This window comes from Telopea speciosissima, chromosome 8 (assembly GCF_018873765.1).
Source record: "Telopea speciosissima isolate NSW1024214 ecotype Mountain lineage chromosome 8, Tspe_v1, whole genome shotgun sequence".
NCBI lineage: Eukaryota > Viridiplantae > Streptophyta > Magnoliopsida > Proteales > Proteaceae > Telopea > Telopea speciosissima.
In genome coordinates, this window is record NC_057923.1 from 8,989,849 (window position 1) to 9,011,129 (window position 21,281).

Below are 21,281 nucleotides of genomic sequence, written 5' to 3' on the forward strand. Positions count from 1 at the left end.
CTTTCCTTCTATGACAAAAGCGTGAGAAGCCACATTAACACAATTTCCGCTGTCTACGATCACTTGTGTTGTTGATGGTCCACTAGACATTAGTGTGTAGAAGATGCAATGTCGATGCCAATCTTCTCCTTTGGATTCAGCAATCAGAATACGTGTCACTACATTAACCTCATAAATATCATCATTATCATTTAGGGTGTCTTCGCAGTCCTCTCCTTCAAGGGCAGCATTAACAGCCCACACATCACTTAGCTGTGGTTCACACACCAGCATCTCCCGGATTGGACTCAATGGCTGTAATCACTGAGTTTGTTTTCCCTTGTTGTGGGCAGAATTTCGCATAATGACCCACTCCATTACAATGGTAGAACTTGGTAGAAGGCTGAATAACTAGAGGAGCCTTACCCTTATCCTCTGTAGTTTGTGGAGTTCGGATAGGGAATCCACTAGGTCGATTAGGGACATAGGGCCTCTTACCATCACCTTATTGTGGAGTGAACCATCGTGGGGTAGCTTTGAGTAGATCTTCAGCATCCATAGCCTTCTCAAAACTGTCGTTCAAATTGTAAATTTCGACCACACCCATCTTATCTCTTATATCAACCCTCAATCCCAATCTGAAACGGGATAGGAGCTGCTCGTCTTCTTTGTCAACACCTGTACAAGATAACAAATCATTAAATTTATCAAAATATATTCCTCAACGGTCAATGTACCTTGTTGGATAGTGTTGACCTGATCATGAAGGCGTCTACGGTATGAAGGAGGCAGGTACTTCTCCTTGAGAATATCCTTCATAGCTTCCCAAGTAGTTGGTTACGTGCGACAGCGAGTCAATCTTCCTTCAAGTGTGCGCCACCAATCCTTGGCCCCTCCGGTAAGTTTAGTACTAGCCAGTTGCATCTTTCAATCCTCGGATAATCGAAACCATTTGAAGTAATCGTCTAGAGCATTCAGCCAGTCATGGAAAGCAATAGGATCGTGCTTCCCATTATACTCCTTGAGATCCAACTTCACCTTATGCTTGTCATCTCAGTGTTGCTGGTTGCCATCATACTCTTCACCATCTTCAAAGTCAACACGGGTTGCTGTTGGTATAGTTCTTCGTGCTTGACGTAGAGGTGACCGAGGAACATTATTCACAGTGGTTTGTTGCTCCCCTGTATGAGTCAACATCTCCCTCAACTCCTTGATCTCCTTATCCATGGATGCTATCTTCTCAAATAACTGTTGAACAGCTTGTAGAATAGCATTAGGAACATTACGAGAAGCTTGATTAGAACTTTCCTCCATAGCTCTGATACCAAATAATGTAAGACTAGAACCTGAAGAGGTCTAATCCCAGATAGGATCGAAATTGGAACCCAAAAGTAATTGAGATGAGTGAACAATAGAATGGGTATATGAGATCTATCTGGTGTTATCAGAAGTATTCCTGCTCCATACCCCCTTTGATTAGCTGCTCCATCAAAGAATAACTGCCAAACCCCTACTGATTCAGTGGTTTCAACTTTCAATGGGAAATCAGAAGGCAGAAAACACATTTTGGTTGGACAGTTCTTCGATAGAACAGGTTTGTTTCTAGCTTGCAGTTATGTGTGTCACATGTTCATGCATGTAACGTCTTGGCTAGAGAGCACGACTTAGAAGTGAATAACTGTGATGAAAATCTCAGGAAGCTCAGAGATGCTAAAGTTATGTATCAGCAAACTCTACTTCAGGAAGAGACCTTTTGGAGGCAGACCAAGTGCGATCGATTGTCCTTCCTTTATAGATTGAACTTCTGCGACTCTTGAACTGAAGGAAGGTTTGGAACCCTAGCCAGGGATTAGTCATTCAAGGATCAGTTGATGCGCAGGGATATTAGACAGTTATTCGGTGCTGCTCCAGGACAAACAGTGGAGGCACATGGAGGTATTGGCTCTCACTATCGATCGGATGGAGGGTACCGCGGCGACGATTGAAAAGGGGCTCGGAGAAAGAAATTGGGGTTCCCAATGCTTCTCCATGCCCAACGAGATGCGCCAACCTCGGGATGCTTTACTCCTAACCCCACAAGGTCTCACAAACCAACAGTTTGTTGAGGCTGCAATTTGGATCGAGTGGTCCCCTTGGATGTAGGATGAAACCCACAAAAGATGAGCACGGTCAGATCAGCAATAAAAGAGATCAATCGGCCTTCAGGGTTTTGAAAACACTAATTCCTCTTAAAATCGATAATGGGGAGTGGCCCCTGTTGTGATGGCTGATAATGATGAAATTTGGCAGCAACAATTGGTGATGGATACCCAAGAGAATGATGCGAACAACTTGCAGAAAATCTCTGCAAACTTGGAGAATTTCCTGAGATCGATTTGGGCAGTTTCAGGGTTTGAAACCCTAATAATCCTTGAGATTGATGGAAGGGATTTTTTTTTGGGGGGGGGGGGGAAGGGATGGGTATCTCACCCCTGGTCTCTCATCTATTCTATCTAACAGGAATCTCACAATTGCTCAAAGCAAAATACTTCTATTATTCAAATCGTGGGGACCTCTCAAGAGCTGATACATATATATAGCCCAATGGCTGAAACAGAACAAAAAATTAAAGTCTAACTAGGATTCCAATTAGGAGTACAATTCAAAACATAGCTAGGAACTAATTTCAAAAACATAACTAGGAATTAAAAGCCTAACTAGAAAAAAGAAATAACATAATAAATAGGCTGCAACATAAGCCCACGATTTCGTTGTGCTGCTGGTATAGGAAGATCCTTACACCTGTGGCTGTATTTCTTGGTATGCAGCCTAGATACATCACTGCCTCTAACAGGGTCAAACTATCTCTCATCTAAGGCAGTGCTTGAAGAGTATCAAATAAAGTTCTGACAAATAGCGCGGCCAATATCTCTCCTTTCAGCAAGAACTGTACTTTCAAAAGAGATTGACAAAATGGAATTGCAAGCTCTTCTTTTGGCAGTAGAAATTTGGAAAATGCTGGTCCCATCTAATTCTGGCCTTTGCTCCCACAGACGCTCCAACTGATTCGTAATCCTTCTAATTGAAGCAGAAAGGAAATTCTCATGTGAAGACTAATCAGCATCTCTGGAATTGAAAGGGACAATGTGGTGGACCTGGTGGTGATCAATTTGAGTTCTCTGATTCTTGATTCTGGTGTCCAGATTACCAACCACAGTTCTATTCCAAAGTGAGAATTTTTGAGAACATGTAGCTTGGAAGTAAGAACGTGATGCAGATCCTAGCCTCCTCGAATTGAAGAAGCCACCCTAAGCCTAGGGTTTTAGTAGGAGCCTTAGTTTAGTTTATTTCAGTTCTATTCTTAGTTTTTATTTTATGTTTTGAACCGGTTTTAAATTGGTTGCATCCAATTGGTTCAATTGGTTTAGTTTAAGTGATTAATTCTGATTGGCTGGTAGGATCTTATATACTATTGGCTGATGAAGAATCTTAGTTGTTTTAAGTGTTTTAAAGTGTTTTTAAGTCATTAGGGTCAATTAGGTCTTTTAATACCTTTTAAATTGTTTTAAGTTACTTATCTACACCTCTCCACGATTTTGGATGGGGAAATAGAGTTATAATAGCTTTAGGAATAAAAGGCCTTTGGCCTATTATTTAATACAGATCGTGGGAGAGGCTCCCCCACCAATTAAAGTTTTAAAATTTTCGTTGTTTGCTGCCATGAATGCTGCTGCTGCCTGCTCCATCGTGTGAGTGCCTTGTGAGCAATATCAAGGTTGCCTTGTGAGTAACATCAAGGTGTAGGGACTGGTGGATCTCGAGTTGACTCCTTGCATCGTGAAGATCGGGAGGTTCTTTCACTGTTTCAGCTGCTGCCATTGCTGGTTCTTCAAACCAGTAGGTAATTTTAGTTTCCTGCACATACCCTTCTCTTCTTCATCCTCTAACCCTAGCCTATCTATACTGTTCAGCATTCCCTCCATTAAACCTACTCTAATTCCCTCTCTATCCATCAAACCTAGCCCTCCATTAAACCTGCAACTTCCACCTTCAAATCATAGCTTAGTTTCTAAGCAACCATCATCCCACCATCAGATCTGTCCCAAACTTTCAGCATACATCCACCACACTCCCCCCTACACTCGATCCTACTTTGAGCCCAATCGGACCACTCAAACCCTAATCCCCCTCATCTCCCATAAAACCCAAAACCCTAAAAACCATTCTAAATTCTGTCTAGCCCTAATTAACCATCAAAACACCACCAAAGCCTGATCGAATCACCCTCCCACTGCCAGCTACACTCGACCAGAAACCCAGCCCAAAGCCCTTTCCTAAACTCTAGAATTAGCCTAAAATCTGAACCTAAAACCCTAACCCTAACCCTAAAACTGCAGAACTTCTAAACCTATCCAAACCCTACTTTCTTTATACCATAATAATCCCCTACACCTGCATACTAAAACCATATGTAAACCATACCAGAATTCTTAGACCTAACCCTTGTTTTACCCTAAACAGCCCACATCTGTAAACAGTTACAGAATTCTGATTTCACCTGGTTCCTATTAGGCTTTGTCTATATAGGACTACATTAGAACGTAGATTGATAACCAGAGATAGATGATGACCAAGATGCTTCCACAACAGACTTAAAGGTGGGCTGCATAACCCAAAAAGATTCAAGTGTGAATGGAAAATAAAGACGGTCTTGCCTTCCATCAGATGTAGTAAAATAGCCTTGTGATCAGAGGACGTGAGTCACGCGACAATTACATCATATATGAGAGTTAAAAGCCTAAAAGCCCTTGGATTCTTATCAAACCACTCTGCCCCATAGAGAGAGCTCTATCCAGACGTTCTTCAATTCTTTGAACACCATGACTCTGATTGTTCCAAGTGAAGGGTGAACCTTGGAAAGGGATCTCTAAAAGAGCAACATCATGAACAAAAGAACAGAAGGGCATGAGCTGCGGGATAATAAGAGTGCGACCTCCTATCTTCTCATTGAGGGACAAGCAAGAATTCCAATCTCCTATAAGAAGCCATGGATGATCGATAAAAAATGATCAATTGAGATAAGGAGATCAACTGTTCCTTGCACCAGGAGGGGAGTGAGCTCATGTAAACCAGGGTGAGAAATGTAGATATACAGCCCGAAGAATGAGGATATGTAAATTCAGCGTGAATACACCAGCTATTCACCCTAATGACGTTAACTGAACAGAATTTCTCCACAACAAAAGAAGGCCATCTGAAGAGTTATCAGCTGATATACAAAAATGAGAGTAAAAAAGAAGATTACGACACAACGTACTGTGTGTAACCTCTGATGATTTAGTTTCAGAGAGAGAAAGAAAATCAGGTCATAAAGTCCGTGACAGCGAACGAATCTCTCTTTTTGTCGAGGGACGATCCACAACCCTCGACGATTGAGAGCAAAGGCCTTAATTGTTGCTCCGGTGGTTGCATCCGGTCAACCACCAAAGGCTCAGAGATAGGAGTAGCAGATTTCAACCGTTTGGAATCATGACATAGTTGCAGAGTGCCAGAGAAAAGAGATCCCTCTTCCACGTTTTCTCTAATGGAGCTTCTGCGTTTGTAAGTATTTGGAGAAGTGGTGCTTGGTTCTGCAGCCACCTTGCCATGCTTAGCCAATGATAATGAATGATTAAAACATGGGAAACAACTGCATCATGAGGACAAGAAGAAGAAGGGTATCAGCTGTGAAAGTAGGGATGGGTTGGGGTTGATTGGAGGAATGGGGGACGGTTGAAACTCTGGAGGAGGTAATAACGGGGTTAAGCTTTGGGAAGATAAGCAATAAAGTCTGATTTACTTGAGGAAGCAATTGGGAGTGGGAGGGACACGAGGCAGAGGAAGAGCTAGTGGGTCTAATTTGCTCAAGTAAAGAAATTAGAACTGGAGCCTGGTGCAAGGATCGAGATCTCGGTTTCGGTGGACACCGAAACCAAGATGTGCCGGATCTTGTTTCGAGGTTTCAACATTGGGTTTCGATCCTAGCCCAAGGGTTTTGTTTTGGTCTCGCCCGAAACCGAGATAACTCGGAGGTCAGTATTATGATTGGTTGTTCTACTTTACTACCAAATTCTCTTTCACTGCTAGTTTCTTTTAAGAGTTAATATCTAAACACTTGCTAGTTTGTGTTTGCTACTAATCTGATCGGGTAACTGGAGCTCAGGCAATCACTTTTGAGCTGTAATTAAGTTCTTCAATACTTGTATACAGTTCTTATTTGGATAGATTTTTCTCCTTTTGTTCCGTACTCCAGTAGGTGATGATATTTTCATCTATTTCTATTGGGAGGAGTTTTGTCGTACTTGGTTGATTTTGTATCCTTGTACACCTGTTAATGTTTTCCTTCATCTACAGAGATTACTCCCACCTTTGTATATGTTTTGCCTGAATGTGAGATTTAACTTCATGTTGTTGAATAGTTGTATATGTTGAGTTCCTTCTCAGATATTATCTGAATTTCTTATGCCTACTTGGTGCCTAACTATTTTCTGGGTGATTTGAGTTTTAAGTTCTGGATGTCTTGGGAGATATATATTGCTTAGATATTTATTACTGTATTTTTTATTGTCTCCTCTGATCTTTTTCAGGACGGGAAAGAGAAGCAGCCAGTTCCTGTTTTGCAGCTTAATGTTATACGCTTGCTAGCAGATTTGAATGTTTCTGTTAATAAGTCTGAAATGGTAGACATTATATTGCCACTATTTATTGAAAGTTTAGAAGAAGGAGATGCTTCAACTCCTGGCTTGTTGCGTCTACGAGTATGAAACCTTGTCTTCTGAGCATGTATATGCTGTCTCATAGATTTTCCGTTCTTGTACATATTTATTGTTGCCAAAATTTTAAGCACTGTTTGGCAGCTAATAATTGTTCAATTGGAAATATGCATTGGTCCTGAACCTGTTTTTTTTAACCTCTGCAGCTTCTTGATGCTGTATCTCGCATGGCTAGTTTGGGTTTTGAAAAATCCTATCGTGAGACTGTAGTTCTGATGACAAGAAGCTATTTGAATAAACTTTCGACTATAGGATCTGCAGAAAGCAAAACAATGGCTCCAGAAGCCACTACAGAACGTGTAGAGGTCTGTTTATAATCATAGGATATTCTAGAATTTTAAACATTTTTCTTACATGTTACTGTCTTGATACAAGTATTGATTAGCGATTTATCTTATTAAAACGGATGCTCACTGGCTCCATCACATTCTAGACTCTTCCTTCAGGGTTCCTTCTGATTGCTAGTGGTCTTACCAGTCCTAAATTGCGGTCAGACTATCGTCATCGATTGCTATCTTTGTGCTCTGATGTTGGGTTGGCTGCAGAGTCCAAAAATGGCAGGTATTACTCAATTTACCTATGAAAATAATATGACATGAACACATTGATAAATTGAGGTGATGCTGTTAATGTTTTTATGGAAATCATACTCCATGGATCATGACTGCACCAGGGCATCATCCTTACATTATTGTGTTCAACTACTTTTTTAAATTTTTTGTTATATGACCTATGGTGTTTAAATGTTCCATTACTGACTCTCTGATTTTCCAGGAGTGGAGCGGATTTTTTGGGGCCTTTACTTCCTGCTGTTGCTGAAATATGTTCTGATTTCGATCCAACTGTGGATGTGGAACCTTCAGTTTTGAAGCTTTTTCGGAACTTGTGGTTCTATGTTGCTCTTTTTGGCTTGGCACCTCCTATTCAGAACAGTCAGCTTCCAACAAAATCAATCTCCACTACACTAAATAGTGTTGGAAGCATGAGTGCCTTGGCTCTTCAAGCTGTGGCTGGACCATATATGTGGAATAGCCAATGGTCTTTGGCTATCCAGCGCATTGCTCAAGGAACCCCTCCTCTTGTAAGTTGATTATAGGGAGCACTTGGATGCCATGATTTTTCTGGTTGAGTATGTTAGATTAAGCTCTTCAGAGTTGGATGTACCGTGGGGCCGTGGGCTACTTGTTTTTCACCATCTGTCATGCATTTTTTTTTTTTTACATATATGGATAATCTTGCTCTAGCAGTGTTTGTTGTATTTTCTGTAACCTATAGATTGCAGTTCTATACTGCTCAAAAAACCTACACTGTGCAACATGGCAATAAAATTGGTGAAGATTGAGCCCCCCATGCTAACATAGTTTAGTTTCGGGAAAATATCCCCTGTTTATGAATTGAAACTTCAACTAGCACCTGTTACTTTCTAAATTTTTTTTGGCTGATATGTAATTGGGGTATTTGTTTTTCTTAGGTTGTTAGCTCAGTCAAATGGCTTGAAGATGAGTTGGAACTTAATGCTCTTCACAACCCTGGCAGTCGTCGGGGTAGTGGCAATGAGAAAGCTGCCGTAGTCCAAAGAGCTGCTCTTTCTGCTGCTTTAGGAGGGCGGGTTGAGGTTGCAGCAATGAGCATGATTTCAGGTTTCTGTTAAATCCTTGAAAGTTGTTAATCAAACAATGTTTCTCTAGGTTCTGCCATTCTGGTAATGATTGTTACACTAGTTGATGCTATAATTGTGGCTTCAGATCAGGGACAAGTTTTCCGGTATGGGTTTGTGCCTTGAGTAGAACCTCTAACAAGGTTTTATGATAGGAATTTGTTGAAGTGTTCAAGTGTTGATATTTCCTATCCTCGATCCCATTTTTTGTCTTACAGGTGTGAAGGCAACCTATCTCCTTGCAGTAGCTTTTCTGGAGATTATACGTTTCAGTAGCAATGGCGGCATCCTTAATGGCAGTGCTAGTTTGAGTGCTTCAAGAAGTGCATTCAGCTGTGTGTTTGAATACCTCAAAACTCCAAATCTAATGCCAGCTGTCCTTCAGTGTTTGACTGCAATTGTCAACAGGGCTTTCGAAACAGCAGTGTCATGGCTGGTATTTACTTCTATCTATTAAGGCTGTACTTGAACTTATCCTTTATCTTGCTTATGTTCTTGAATTGTGTATTCATCTAAACTGCCATGACATAAAATGGATGGATAAAATATCCTTTCATGAAGGATGTCCTCAGAAATAATTGGACTGATTTTAATAGTTGTTGTTACTTGATCATGTATTTCAATGTGCTAGAAAGTGATACTGTTTGATGAGAAATTGAACCCCTTTGAAAGATTTCATTGATCGGATAGTGTTGATTGATTGTCATTAGCCTAGTGTTATCGTTAATGGAAGGATATTCTCCGATGATTAAAAATCTTCTGTTAAGTTCATATCTTTGCGCAAAATTCTCCTTCTACGTGTTTGCCATCCGCGTGGAGGGGGAGATTGTTGGGATATCCACGCATAAAGTCCCACATCGGATATGAAAGGGGATGTGGGTGGGTTAATTGGTACTTAGGCACCCTCTCCTTAACGGCTAGCTTTTGAGGATAAGACCCAAGTCCCTAACAAGTGGTATCAGAGCCGGGGCGTGGAAATTCCCGTTTGACCGAGGGTTCTCGGGGTTTGATCTCAGGCTCCACGTCAGCTCCCGCTTGGAGGAGGAGATCGGGATCTCAGGCTCCACGTGTTATTATTCTCTCTCAACGCTGATAATTTTTCATTCATAGCTGTCCTCCAGCCAACACTAGATAATGCCTCAGATAAAGAATTAGGAAGTGGATGAGTTTCAACAGTAGACAAAAAGGAACGAAAACCAGTAGACAAGCCAGAATAAGAAACAAAATTAGAAATAGAAAGCTGAGTACAACTCCGAGTACCTTTACGCTGGGCAATAGGTAGATCAAGATCAGAAATAATAGGAAGAAGGGGAGTTGTACTTACAGTATGATCTGCAGCGGAAGAAGACATGGTAGAGTCTGTGAGAACAGGAGGGGCAGTAGCTATAGGTGGTTCAGGGGCGGCAGCAGCTACTTGCGGTTCAGGGGGGACAGCAGCAACTTGCGGTTCAGGGGGGGCAGCAGCCATCATGGGTTGATGGACATACACATGAGTAGTGGGAGGATGATTCCGAGAAGCTGGAGCAGGACCCTGTGGCAAAGAAGACTGAATAATACACACAGGAAAAGTATCATCTAAGCTAGACGCATCAACTGGTTCAGTATGGTATGGAGTAGACTTGAAAAAAGTGACATCAGAAGTGATAAAATATTTACGCAACAGAGGAGAATAACAACGATATCCCTTCTGGGTATGAGAATATCCAAGAAAGAAACATTTAATGGCCTTAGGATCCAATTTGGACAGCCCAAGCCGATGATCACGAATGAAGCACACACACCCAAAAATTCGTGGAGGCAAAGAAAATAAAGACTCATTGAGAAATAACAATGTATGAGGAATACCCCCCTTCAAAACAGAGTAACTGTCATCACTGCATCAGCCCAAAACACTTTAGGAACTTTCATCTCAAATAGCAAGGAACGAGTAACTTCCATTAAATGACGATTCTTCCCTTCTGCCACACCATTTTGTTGTGGTGTGTTAGAACAGGAAGATTGATGGATAATACCACGCTGAACCATAAAAGAAGAAAAAGAGGAAGAAAAATATTCTTTGGCATTATCACTGCGCAAAATTTTCACACACACCAAATTGAGTTTGGATTTCAGAGATAAATGCACAAAAGATAGAGAATAATTCAGATCTGTTTTTCATTAAATATAACCATGTGACCCTTGAATGGTCATCAACACATGTAACAAAATATCTGAAACCAAGCTTAGAAGTAACAGGACATGGACCCCAAACATCTGAGTGTACTAACGAGAAAGGAAATGCTGAACGCGTATTGACTCTAGGTGGGTAACTCACACGATGGAGCTTCCCAAACTGACAAGACTCACACTTCAGACTAGATAAAGAACTAAAAGTAGGAACTAATTTTTTAAGACTCTCCAAAGAAGGATGACCAAGCTGGCAATGAATCTGATGAGGGGAAGCAACATTGGTGCAAGCCACAGGTGAAGAACCATCCAATAAATACAACCCCTCTGACTCCGGTCCTCTACCAATCGTCCTCCTCATAGCAAGATCTTGGAAGACACATGAATCAAGATAAAAGGTCATAGAACAGTTAAAGGTTTTAGTTAATTTACTAACAGACATAAGATTAACTGGAAAATTAGGAAGGTAGAGAACAAAGGACAGAGATAACGAAGAACTGGGTTGAACAGTACCAATCCCTTTAACTCTAACTAAGGACCCATCAGCCAAAGTAACACTAGAAGAGGATGGGGACAAAGAAGAAAATATACCTGACATCCCAGACAAATGATCGGAAGCCCCTGAATCAATAATCCATGGATGAGAAGTAGCGGAGAGACATGCAGTGGCATTACCTGTCTTGACTAAAGTAGCAGTGGAAGAAGTAGGCTGAGACATCTGGAACTGATTGTAGCGGGTAAATTCCTCCTCTGTCATGACCACTACCTTATTTTCAGATGGTTGAGTCTGTGGGCTGACTCATTGCTAGTAGCTGAATTAGCAAATTGTTGCTAGGGAGGTTTTGCATGAAGTTTCCAACAAAATCTCTGAATGTGTCCAGGCTGGCCGCAATGATGACATGTTCTAACAAACCCTGAGCCATCAGAAGAAGTACTAGACTGAACAAAACCTCGCTGGTTTTGTGTTTTCCTTGTGCCACGGCCACCACCACGGCCACTGGTGCCACCATCACTACCACAGCCTCCACCACGATTGCCACTATCTCCTGGTGCAAAATTCCCAATCCTTGATTGCGATAATAGGGCAGAATTCTCAATAGAAGGTGTAGGCTCCTTAGAGCCATCCCGGGATACTCGAAGTACCCTAGCAAATGTATCAGTTAGCATGGCAACAGTTGCATCTCCAAGGATTTGAGACCGAACTTACTCAAACTCCTGTCCAAGACCTCCCAAGAAGCCCATGACAGTCAATTGCTCCCTTTGACTTTGCATCTGTTTCACATCAGCCAAGATAGGAAGAAGGGAGTTCAATTCTTCATACATTCTCTTGTAATCAGCAAAGTATTGAGTGATAGAACGTCCCTTCCTCTCAGTGCGATAGAACTCCTGAGAGAGTTCAAAAATCCGTGACAAGTTATTTTGGCCAGAATATAACACCCCCAAATAATCCCGCAATTCTTTCACTGTATCGATGTGGGTAACAAGGTCAACTATGTTGTTCTCTGTTGAATTCAACATCTGGCCAAGAATTCGAGCATCAACGGTAGCCCAAGTTGTGTCATTCTCAGGCTTGGTCCCTGTCAAATGAGCTTGTTGATCACGACCAGTCAGAACCAGGTTCACAATCTTTCTCCATTGCTGATAATTTGTTATACCTTCAAGCTTCTTTTCGGTGATTCGATTGGCAGAAGAGGACACAACCTCTGTGACCACTGCACTTTTTTGTTCATCACCCATAATAGTGTTCAAGCAAGATCACAATAAAAAATTCAGATATGAGAAAAGGCCAAAGCACAAACTGTTTGGCACCACCACTGAGAAGACTTATCCTCCCAAGCAAAAATTTCAGACCAGCAACCGAACCACTTTTCTTCCATAATCAACCCAAGAAAAAATAGATCAGCATAATCTCACCCACAAGCAACATCAAACGATCATAAACACCACCACACACAACCAACAAATCTGCTTTTAATTTGATAAAGCAGATTTACTTCATGTTCATCCGACAACCACCAACAAACACCAATAACAGAAACTCAGGGGTGAAAAATCACCCCCTTCTTTAGGTTCGAGAACCTCTGAGAAGGCTAATCAGAATTCGCAGAAGATAAGAGTGAAGAAAAAGAAAAGAAACAAAGAGAAGAGGGGAAAAGGACTTGCGCAGGCCTAGGAAAGTAGCTCTGATACCATGTAAAATAATAATGAAGAAGAGAAGAGAAGAACAGGAGAAGAAGAAGAGGGAAGAAGAATGCTGCAGCGCAGCCCTTAGAATCACATAACTATATCAACGGAATAAAGAGAATACATATAAAGGAGGGTTGGGGGGCAAATAAGGAAAAAACTAACCAAAAGAGGGCTAATTGAGATTCTTGGGATTAGCACCAGACGCTAATCTCGAGACCTCTTTTGGCCTTCGTAAACCACTGTTAACAATGCGCAAGTAGGTCACCCACTGTAGTATTTTTCGATTAAATGGTGTAGCTTTGATGATGCAGATGATATTGTTAGCAAGCAATTCTAAGGCCTATTGACCGGATAGTTGAAAATAACAAAAAATTTGTACGTACTATGCCCGCAATATCACTCGATGATATTGATCCATTTTTTTTTTTTTTTGTGGGGGGGGGGGGGGGAGTTACAGTGTTTAAAGGAAGGGTGATTTGAGCATCAAGAATAAGGAGTTTTGTGTTTTAAGAGGTGAGATGGTACTGGGTCCCTGAAATGATGAAATATTTAACAGATGGTAACTTATGTCTAGATGAACTTGAAGGGCATCAGGGTCCAATGGTAAGCAGAAAATGATAATGAATGTACAAGGACAACGAAGACATGCCTTCTCCTGTGACCTGCTGAGTCTTGCCTGAGACCCGCCTTCTAGGCTGGTCTCCCAGGCACTATGCCTTCCCCCGCCAGATCCCTTGACCCTTCCTCCGCCTCCCTTCCAACCTCCCTAATCTCTCCTCCTCCACCATCTGAAACCCTGACCCACAATGTCTCCCGCCCAGATGGCTTGGCCTGGAACTCCCTATTCAAACAATCCACCCACCCTGTCCATGTTGGCCACACCATGCACTTTGTTCCACCCACGATTATTGACTCTGAAAAAACTGCCTTCTACCCTGGTAATCTTCTGGAGAATGAGTAATGCAAAATTCAACCTCGAACCAGGGAAAACCAGCGGGAGATCGATTGCAGGTAGGATCAACACGACTAGGAATACATTAAATAACTAAAACTCTTTGTTGTATTGCTGCTTTTTCTATTACATATGAATGCAGAACATAAAGGATAAGAAGAAAGGAGAAGAAGATAAAGGGGTAGGGGATGGGCTATCTCAGCCCTGGGTCTCTCACCCACAGCTATCCCAGCTGTTGAACAGGGAATGTTCTCCCATAACCGATGACAAGCATGGCCTCAAAATTCTAATATTTAATTCTGATATTACAAATGATGGGGCCTATTTATAGCTTGGCCTAAGCTTCACAAAATAGAAAGTTGAAAATTAAAAAGTAGCGAAAAAGGAAACTACTATAAGCCTCTTACAAGAGAATATTGAGGCTTGTACAAAGACTTGACTTAACTAAGTAAACTGAATTAAAATTAGAAAGTAAACAAAAATAAAAACTTAAGTAAATAGTAACTAACTAAATCAGCAATAAAATCGGCCTTGTCGTGCTATCTTCAGTGGGGCCCACAGAATCTCAGATGTTTACTTGGATTTCCTTCTCCATACAAGGCCCATGGACCCATAACACTGTTCACATGAACAGTAAATTTTTTTGGAAGTCTGTTTTGTCTTGTTCTTCAAGCTTCTCTCTGGGCTGGGACTGCCTTAGGTGATGCTCCATCGAACCAACAAAAACTTGCCACATCATCAGACCAGGCTGCCTCTCACAGCAGTTGAATCCAAAATCTTGCTGGTCTGGTTTTGGTGCTTGTTCGTGCGGGTACATATGGACTTGTGATCTACATCAATGAGGCTTCTAAATAGAAAAAGCTATCGTTGGCCACTTTATTGGTTCACGCCCTTCCTTGAACATTGTGAAGTTATCATTATCATAGCAATGGAGACCTAATGGTTCTCTGAAAACTTACCTCCTTGATAATGGTTTTTTCATCTTCAACTTCTCCGACGAAGATGACAAGCAGCGAACACTTGAGGGTGGTCCTTGGCATGTCGACAAGAATCCCATTTTCCTTCGACGCTGGAACAGACACTTGCAGCTCCAGAAAGTTGACCTCCACTCGATCCTTTTGTGGATTGCACTCCCTGGTCTCCCACTGCATTTCTGGTGCGAAGATGGAGTCAGCGTTGTTGGTTCAGTGTTGGGAAAGGCTGAGTTGTTGTTGTTGTTGTCTTCAAGTTTTCTCCTTTTAAGTTCCACCATCTTATTCTAGGGCAAATAATCTCACATTTCCTACGATTTAACATTTTGAAGCACATATCTATGAGCATTAATCTTTATTGCATGGTTAAGCTCTCCCCTAGTATAACCTTGCAATCTTTACATAATAACCTATCAGTCCTTCTAGCTAGAAAGGAATCTATTTGGCTACTATTTTGCCCACTTTTGAAGGTGTTCTCTATTTTCAAAGCATGTGTTTACTAGTGATAAACCATAAGGCACAACAAATTCTAAAATTGAAGTTTCTTCCTCATTCCTATCTCCAAAACCATATCCTACATGAATTCTTTCATAACCTCAATGTCTCTTCCAACATGTCCATTTTGATCTCCCCTTATAATAATCTTTTCTTCCCCTATATGTATTCCCAAAACTATTTCTTAGTATTTTCATCTAATCTGATTTGGGGTGCGTAAGCACTAATTATATTGATTACCTCTTTTCCTAACACAAGTTTGATCGCTATTATCCTATCACCTATGTTTTTAACATCTACAACCTCATTTTTTAACTCTTTATCTGCTATTATTCCCACCTCACTTCTATTCTTTTTATCCCCAGTATACCAAAGTTTTTAGTCATCTGACTCCTTAACATTTGTACTTTTCCATCTAACCTCTTGTATACAAGCTAATTTAATTCTTCTTCTCATTATATCTATCAATTCTAAACTCTTTCCCGTTAAAGTTCCTATGCTCGAAGATGCTAATATAATCCTACGCTTTTGGACTAGTTTCTTACCTGCACTCGTCCATGGTGTGAGAACCCTTGCCTACTTGTCACTGCAACAGGGTGTCAAAGCGGTGTGTTTCTTACAGGGGACACCCTAGCTAACTCTTGCTCATTATTCACTACACCTGGGTCATAGTGTAGCGCGTCACTTTCAGGGGACACTCTAACATAAGGTCGAAAATACAAAATTATAGGATCCATGCACATGGCTAAAGTTTTTACAATGGCGGCTGCTGATCTGACGCATCAACCCTACTTTATCTGGGCTTGGGACTGGTGTCATAAAACACTGGTGGAGTTACCTTTTGCATTTAAATAAGTGAAAATTCACTTATTCTTTTCCTGTTTCCTTCCTAGAAAGAGTAATTGCGTTGCTATTTCTTGCCTTGGTCTAATCTTCTTCTCACATTGCTGCCTGGCGCATTTCTCATTCGTGTAAGGAATCTCATTTTGTTATCAATTGCAAAAGATTTCGAGTATCTTGTTTCATATTTTGATTTGAGGAACTGATTGATTGGTGTATGGGGTGATCCTAGACAGATACAGCTCATTGTTCCCTTTTGTTCATAAAATTAATGAACATTGGTTGCTAGTAATATCCTATATGCCCATTGTTTCTTACTGATCCTTATGATCGGGTTTCCAGGAGGATCGAATATCTGAAACTGGTAATGAAGCTGAGCTAAGGGAGTCTACGCTTTCTGCTCATGCTTGCTTTCTTATCAATAATATGTCTCAAAGGGAGGAACATATTCGGGATATTTCTGTTAACTTATTGACTCAACTTAAAGTTAGGTTTCCACAGGTAAATAAATTTTTTTTTTTTATAATACTATACAATGATGTATGTTTTTCAAAGACATGGTTCATTTAATATGCCTGAAATGAATGAATTGTTTTACTACAGATCTTGTGGAGTTCGTCATGTCTGGATTCATTGCTGTTCTCTGTTAGTAATGAACCGCCTTCTACCGGTGTAAATGATCCTGGTTGGGTAGCGACAGTTCGTTCTTTGTATCAAAAAATTGTTAGGGAATGGATCACTAATGCACTTTCATATGCACCATGCACCACTCAGGGTCTTCTACAGGTATGCTTATAAGCACATATTAGTGTTACTTAAGTTGTTTTGATGATTCACTTGCTCTGTTTTATATTCTGTTACGACTTTCAGCTTTAGTATGGCTTTCATTTTGCATCAATCTTTTCTGCATCTTTTGTGTTACTTTTCCACTGTTTTCAAAATTAGATTTTCTTGTTATTTGTCATGCCACAGGTGCAACTGAATTTGTCAAGTAGATTTTGTGCTTTGCAGGTATTTCAAGGTTTCTGAGTGATTTTTTCCTAATCTTGAAAATTTCTGGGTCTCACTTTCGTGCTGAAGCATGATTTTTTCCTAATCTTGAAAATTTATCTCTGGGTCTCACTTTCGTGCTGAAGCATGATTTTCTTGTCCTAATTGACATGGTTTTTAACATATATGACTGCTTTATGGACACTGAACGCATTTATCATGACCTTCAGGGCAATTACTATTACGTGTTATTTTGTTCGAATGCCTATTGAACTCTAATGTTGATGCTTTTAGTCTTCTTTTACTCCGATTTCTCATTCTCCATGTGTTTTTTTTCCAGGAAAAGCTTTGTAAAGCAAATACATGGCAGAGAACCCAGCCTACAACTGATGTAGTTTCTCTTCTGTCGGAGATACGAATTAGTACTGGGAAAAGTGATTTCTTGATGGGCATACACACAGCTAATATTCCTGCAGTTATCGCTGCTGCTGCTGCAGCTTCAGGAGGAAATTTAAAATTGACTGAAGCTTTTAACTTGGAGGTGCTCTCCACTGGTATTGTCAGTGCAACAGTCAAGTGCAACCATGCTGGGGAAATTGCTGGAATGAGAAGGTTGTATGACAGCATTGGTGGTTTTCAAACTGGTGCATCACCAATGGGCTTTGGGCTGGGTGCGAGCCTTCAGAGGTTGAAATCTGGGGTGTTTCCTCAACAGTCACGACCTGAAAGTGAGTCCTTCAATGAGATGCTTCTTATGAAGTTTATGCGGCAACTTCAACAATTTGTTAACATAGCTGAGAAAGGTGGGGAGATAGATAAGTCACAATTTCGTGAAGTATGTTCCCAGGCAACTGCATTACTTCTCTCAAATCTGGTAATATACCTTCCCTTTTAGCTTTAGTTTTGGTATTTGCACTTGGTGTTTCTTGGCATGGAAAATTTCATTTTGCATCTCACTTTGTCTTTCTCTGAAATAGACATGTTATGTTTTTAATTATTATTTTACCAGAGTTATGATTCATCGAATCTAGAAGGCTTCTCACAACTTCTTCGACTTCTTTGCTGGTGCCCCGCTTATATCTCGACTCCTGATTCAATGGAGGTTGGCATATTTGTCTGGACATGGTTAGTCTCTGCTGCTCCCCTGTTGGGGTCTCTTGTCCTTGCAGAGCTTGTTGATGCTTGGTTGTGGACAATAGATACAAAACGGGGTTTATTTGCATCTGATGTGAGGCATTCTGGACCTGCGGGAAAATTAAGACCCCATCTTTCACCAGGGGAGCCGGAAATGCTGCCTGATAAGGATCCTGTGGAAGGAATAGTTGCTCATAGATTATGGCTTGGGTTTTTTATTGATCGCTTTGAGGTTAGGAGTACTTTGATCTTTTACCTATGCTTCTATCTGTATTGCACTTAGTGTCATTCTGTTGCATTTAGCATAAATCAGATTTTTTTTTTACAATACATGCGTATCTCTGTGAGAAGATCAATTTTTATAGAGTACCAAATTCCAGCGAGGGTCACAGTAGAAATCTCTGGTTAAAACCACAAAAGCCTACAAGAATCCAGTGAGAATAATGGGAATCATTGAAATCTTTGAATTTTGTTGTGAAACTTCAGGGATGCTATTTTGACTGTAAATAAACATTTCGAAATATTTTAGACACAAGAAAATCATCAGAAATGACTTTATGATTTCACTACCTAGTTTCCTGCAATATTGTTGGAGGTTTGAAAACAAAATCTAATAGGCCCCTAACTGTACTTCTCATGCAGCGCCGTCTAAAATCTAGTAGGCCTAACTGTACTTATCATGCAGCACAAAAATTTAGCATGGAACCGGATATTAATTTGTTGTTTTGGATATGAAATAAAGTGAAAAAAATGGAACTTCAGTGTCATGCTTCACCTGTAATAAAATTTTAATCTAAAGTGGATAAAATTAAAGTGCAGATGATGGAATAATGCTTTTTAGCAGACTAATGGATGTGGGTTATTACCTTCTTTCACCCTCATGTCAAAAACTTGGAATTTGGCTGCAGTGAGGGACAGGTACATCAGTACATGACACTCTTGCTCCTGAAAATGTATCCTTGTGGAGGGCTGACAATAGACATTATTTTTTTACATTCTGTATGTCCTCCAAGTATTTTTAGGTTTTATGACCACCTTCTATGGTTTTGCTTCTAAGAACTAAATGAAATTTATCTGTAACTAAAGTAGAAGAAAAGACACAGGCGCAGTTTGTGATTGTTCTGCAATGCTTTTAAAAATCAACCTAAGCACAACACTAAAAACATCAGCAGGTTGGTTTGATGGGTTCAATCGGGTTTGGAAACAACAGTAGTGCATTTTTTATGCTATTATGGACAACTAATTGATGACTATTCTATCTTTTTTAGAATGACAACTAATATGCTGGGTTTAACTTTGTATTTAACATTATGATTCGCTTACCATCACCTGATCCTCTCTCCTGAACCCCCATGTCCGGCCACCCTGGGGTGGTGCTCTTGCCACCCAATAGCGGGTTGGCCTGCTCCTCCCTCTTTCTCCAGCCCAAATCTTTGGTCTTCCTCTACATGTTGTGCCCTCATCTCTCATCGGCGCCTCTAAGGTTGCCCTCTACAACTCTGGTCTTTTAGTAAATGAAGCTAAGAACTGGGAAAATTGCCTTGTCGGACATTTTATTGGTAGCTGCCCGCCATTTCACATTGTCAAATCAGTTCTAGCTGAAAATGGAAGCTTCAAGGGACCTTTGATACATATTATATGGGTGATGGGATCTTCATCTTCAAATTCTCCAATGAATCAGACATATCTCATGCTCTGGAAGGTGGTCCCTGGAATGTAGGCCGTAAGCTGATCCTGTTAAGGCAATGGGATCGCTACCTTCAGCTTTCTCCCACTCTGGGTCTCCCTACCTGGCCTCCTGCTTCATTTCTGTTGTGAGGATGGGCTGAGCCTTGTTGGTTCAGTCCTAGGGAAGCCGCTCTACTCTAATGGAAGGACAAAGAAGATGGACCGCCTCGCCTTTCAAGAATTTGTGTTGAAGTCTGTACTGAAACCCCACTGCCATCCTTCATCACGGTCATTGATGATGAGGGGTTCTCTGCTTTGATTGGCTCCCGCCATACTGCGGAAGTTGCAAAGTTTTTGGCCACCCCTCTGGTAAATGTCCCCCTGCCGTTGTTGCCCCTAACAATCCTCCTTCCCAGCCCCAGGCCTCAAGTACCCTCCCGCCTTCACGGTCTATACCCTCCCCCTCGCCCACCATCGTCCCCTGGCTCCTCCCTTTCCTTTGTTGTCCACTCTCCTTGAGGCTAACAACCCCGTCACTGAAGAAATCCAACCGCCAACGAGCTTCTGCCTTAACCTCCCCTTGCGGTCACGAAGTAGCATCGCCCCTGGCCCCTGTGGATGACAGACCTGCCTCTATCTTTCTTGTCGCCTCTGGCTCCAGCCCCTCTCCTCTTCTTCAGCTGACCGACTGCTCTCTCTCCACCTTGTTGCTGCTTCCAACTGCCATCTCCCTTTCCTCTGAAGTCCCAAAGTTGACATCTGCTCCATCTGTGGCGGGTCCTGCAGAACTCTCGAGATTTCCTGTTGAAGAATCGAGACTTCTTGAACCTTCCTCCCTCCCTCCCCTTCCCCTTCCCCCCTTCTCCCTTGTGGGCCCCACCCCTTGAGATATTTCTCATACCCACTCCTTTTCCACTTTGGGCCTCTTGTCACTTGTTCTCACCTTGGGCCCATTGCTAGGCCCAATATGTCCCTCCCGAACCCTTCTCGCCCTCTCTCTGGGTTCCTTCTTGGGTCCACGTCCACCCCCTTTTCTCCTACTCCTTACTTAGCCCATCACTTCCATGATGGGTCTCCCACTTGGACCCATATCTCTTCATTACCAGACCTTACCCATTTGGTCAAGCCCCCTTCCCCTTCGCCCGACTTTAGCAGACTCCCCTATCTTTCGTAGAACCCAACACCCGTTACTATACCTTCCTCTCCGGGCCCTCCCCCTTGTTGGCCTGCACTCTGCCACCTTCGGGAATATCGGAGATGCTTAACCAGGACGCCGCCAATTTCCAGCCAGCATCTCCCTTTGCCTAACTCTGAGGAGTTGTTGCATCATTGCACTTTGTGGAATACGTGAGACCTAAATTCCTCCTCTAAGTAGTCCGAAATCCGTTCCTGCATTAAATCCCTCCGTGCTAGGTTCTGCTGCCTTATTGAAACAAGGATTGAAGAGCCTA

General features: G+C 41.5%; 1 protein-coding gene across 3 annotated transcripts in view; it reads left to right on the forward strand.

Moving 5' to 3' along the window:
- LOC122670775 (phosphatidylinositol 4-kinase alpha 1-like) overlaps positions 1-21,281 on the forward strand; it is a 90,373-nt gene that overhangs the window by 8,784 nt on the left and 60,308 nt on the right. For 2 of the 3 annotated variants that reach the window (XM_043867756.1, XM_043867757.1), the window contains 10 exons: positions 6,585-6,755; positions 6,917-7,075; positions 7,204-7,331; positions 7,545-7,851; positions 8,242-8,410; positions 8,646-8,863; positions 16,381-16,539; positions 16,642-16,824; positions 17,369-17,902; positions 18,038-18,394. In XM_043867756.1, the coding sequence (XP_043723691.1) occupies positions 6,585-6,755; positions 6,917-7,075; positions 7,204-7,331; positions 7,545-7,851; positions 8,242-8,410; positions 8,646-8,863; positions 16,381-16,539; positions 16,642-16,824; positions 17,369-17,902; positions 18,038-18,394 (2,385 nt within the window). The remainder of the gene's footprint in view (positions 1-6,584; positions 6,756-6,916; positions 7,076-7,203; positions 7,332-7,544; positions 7,852-8,241; positions 8,411-8,645; positions 8,864-16,380; positions 16,540-16,641; positions 16,825-17,368; positions 17,903-18,037; positions 18,395-21,281) is intronic. The other variant, XM_043867758.1, reaches the window with a different exon arrangement.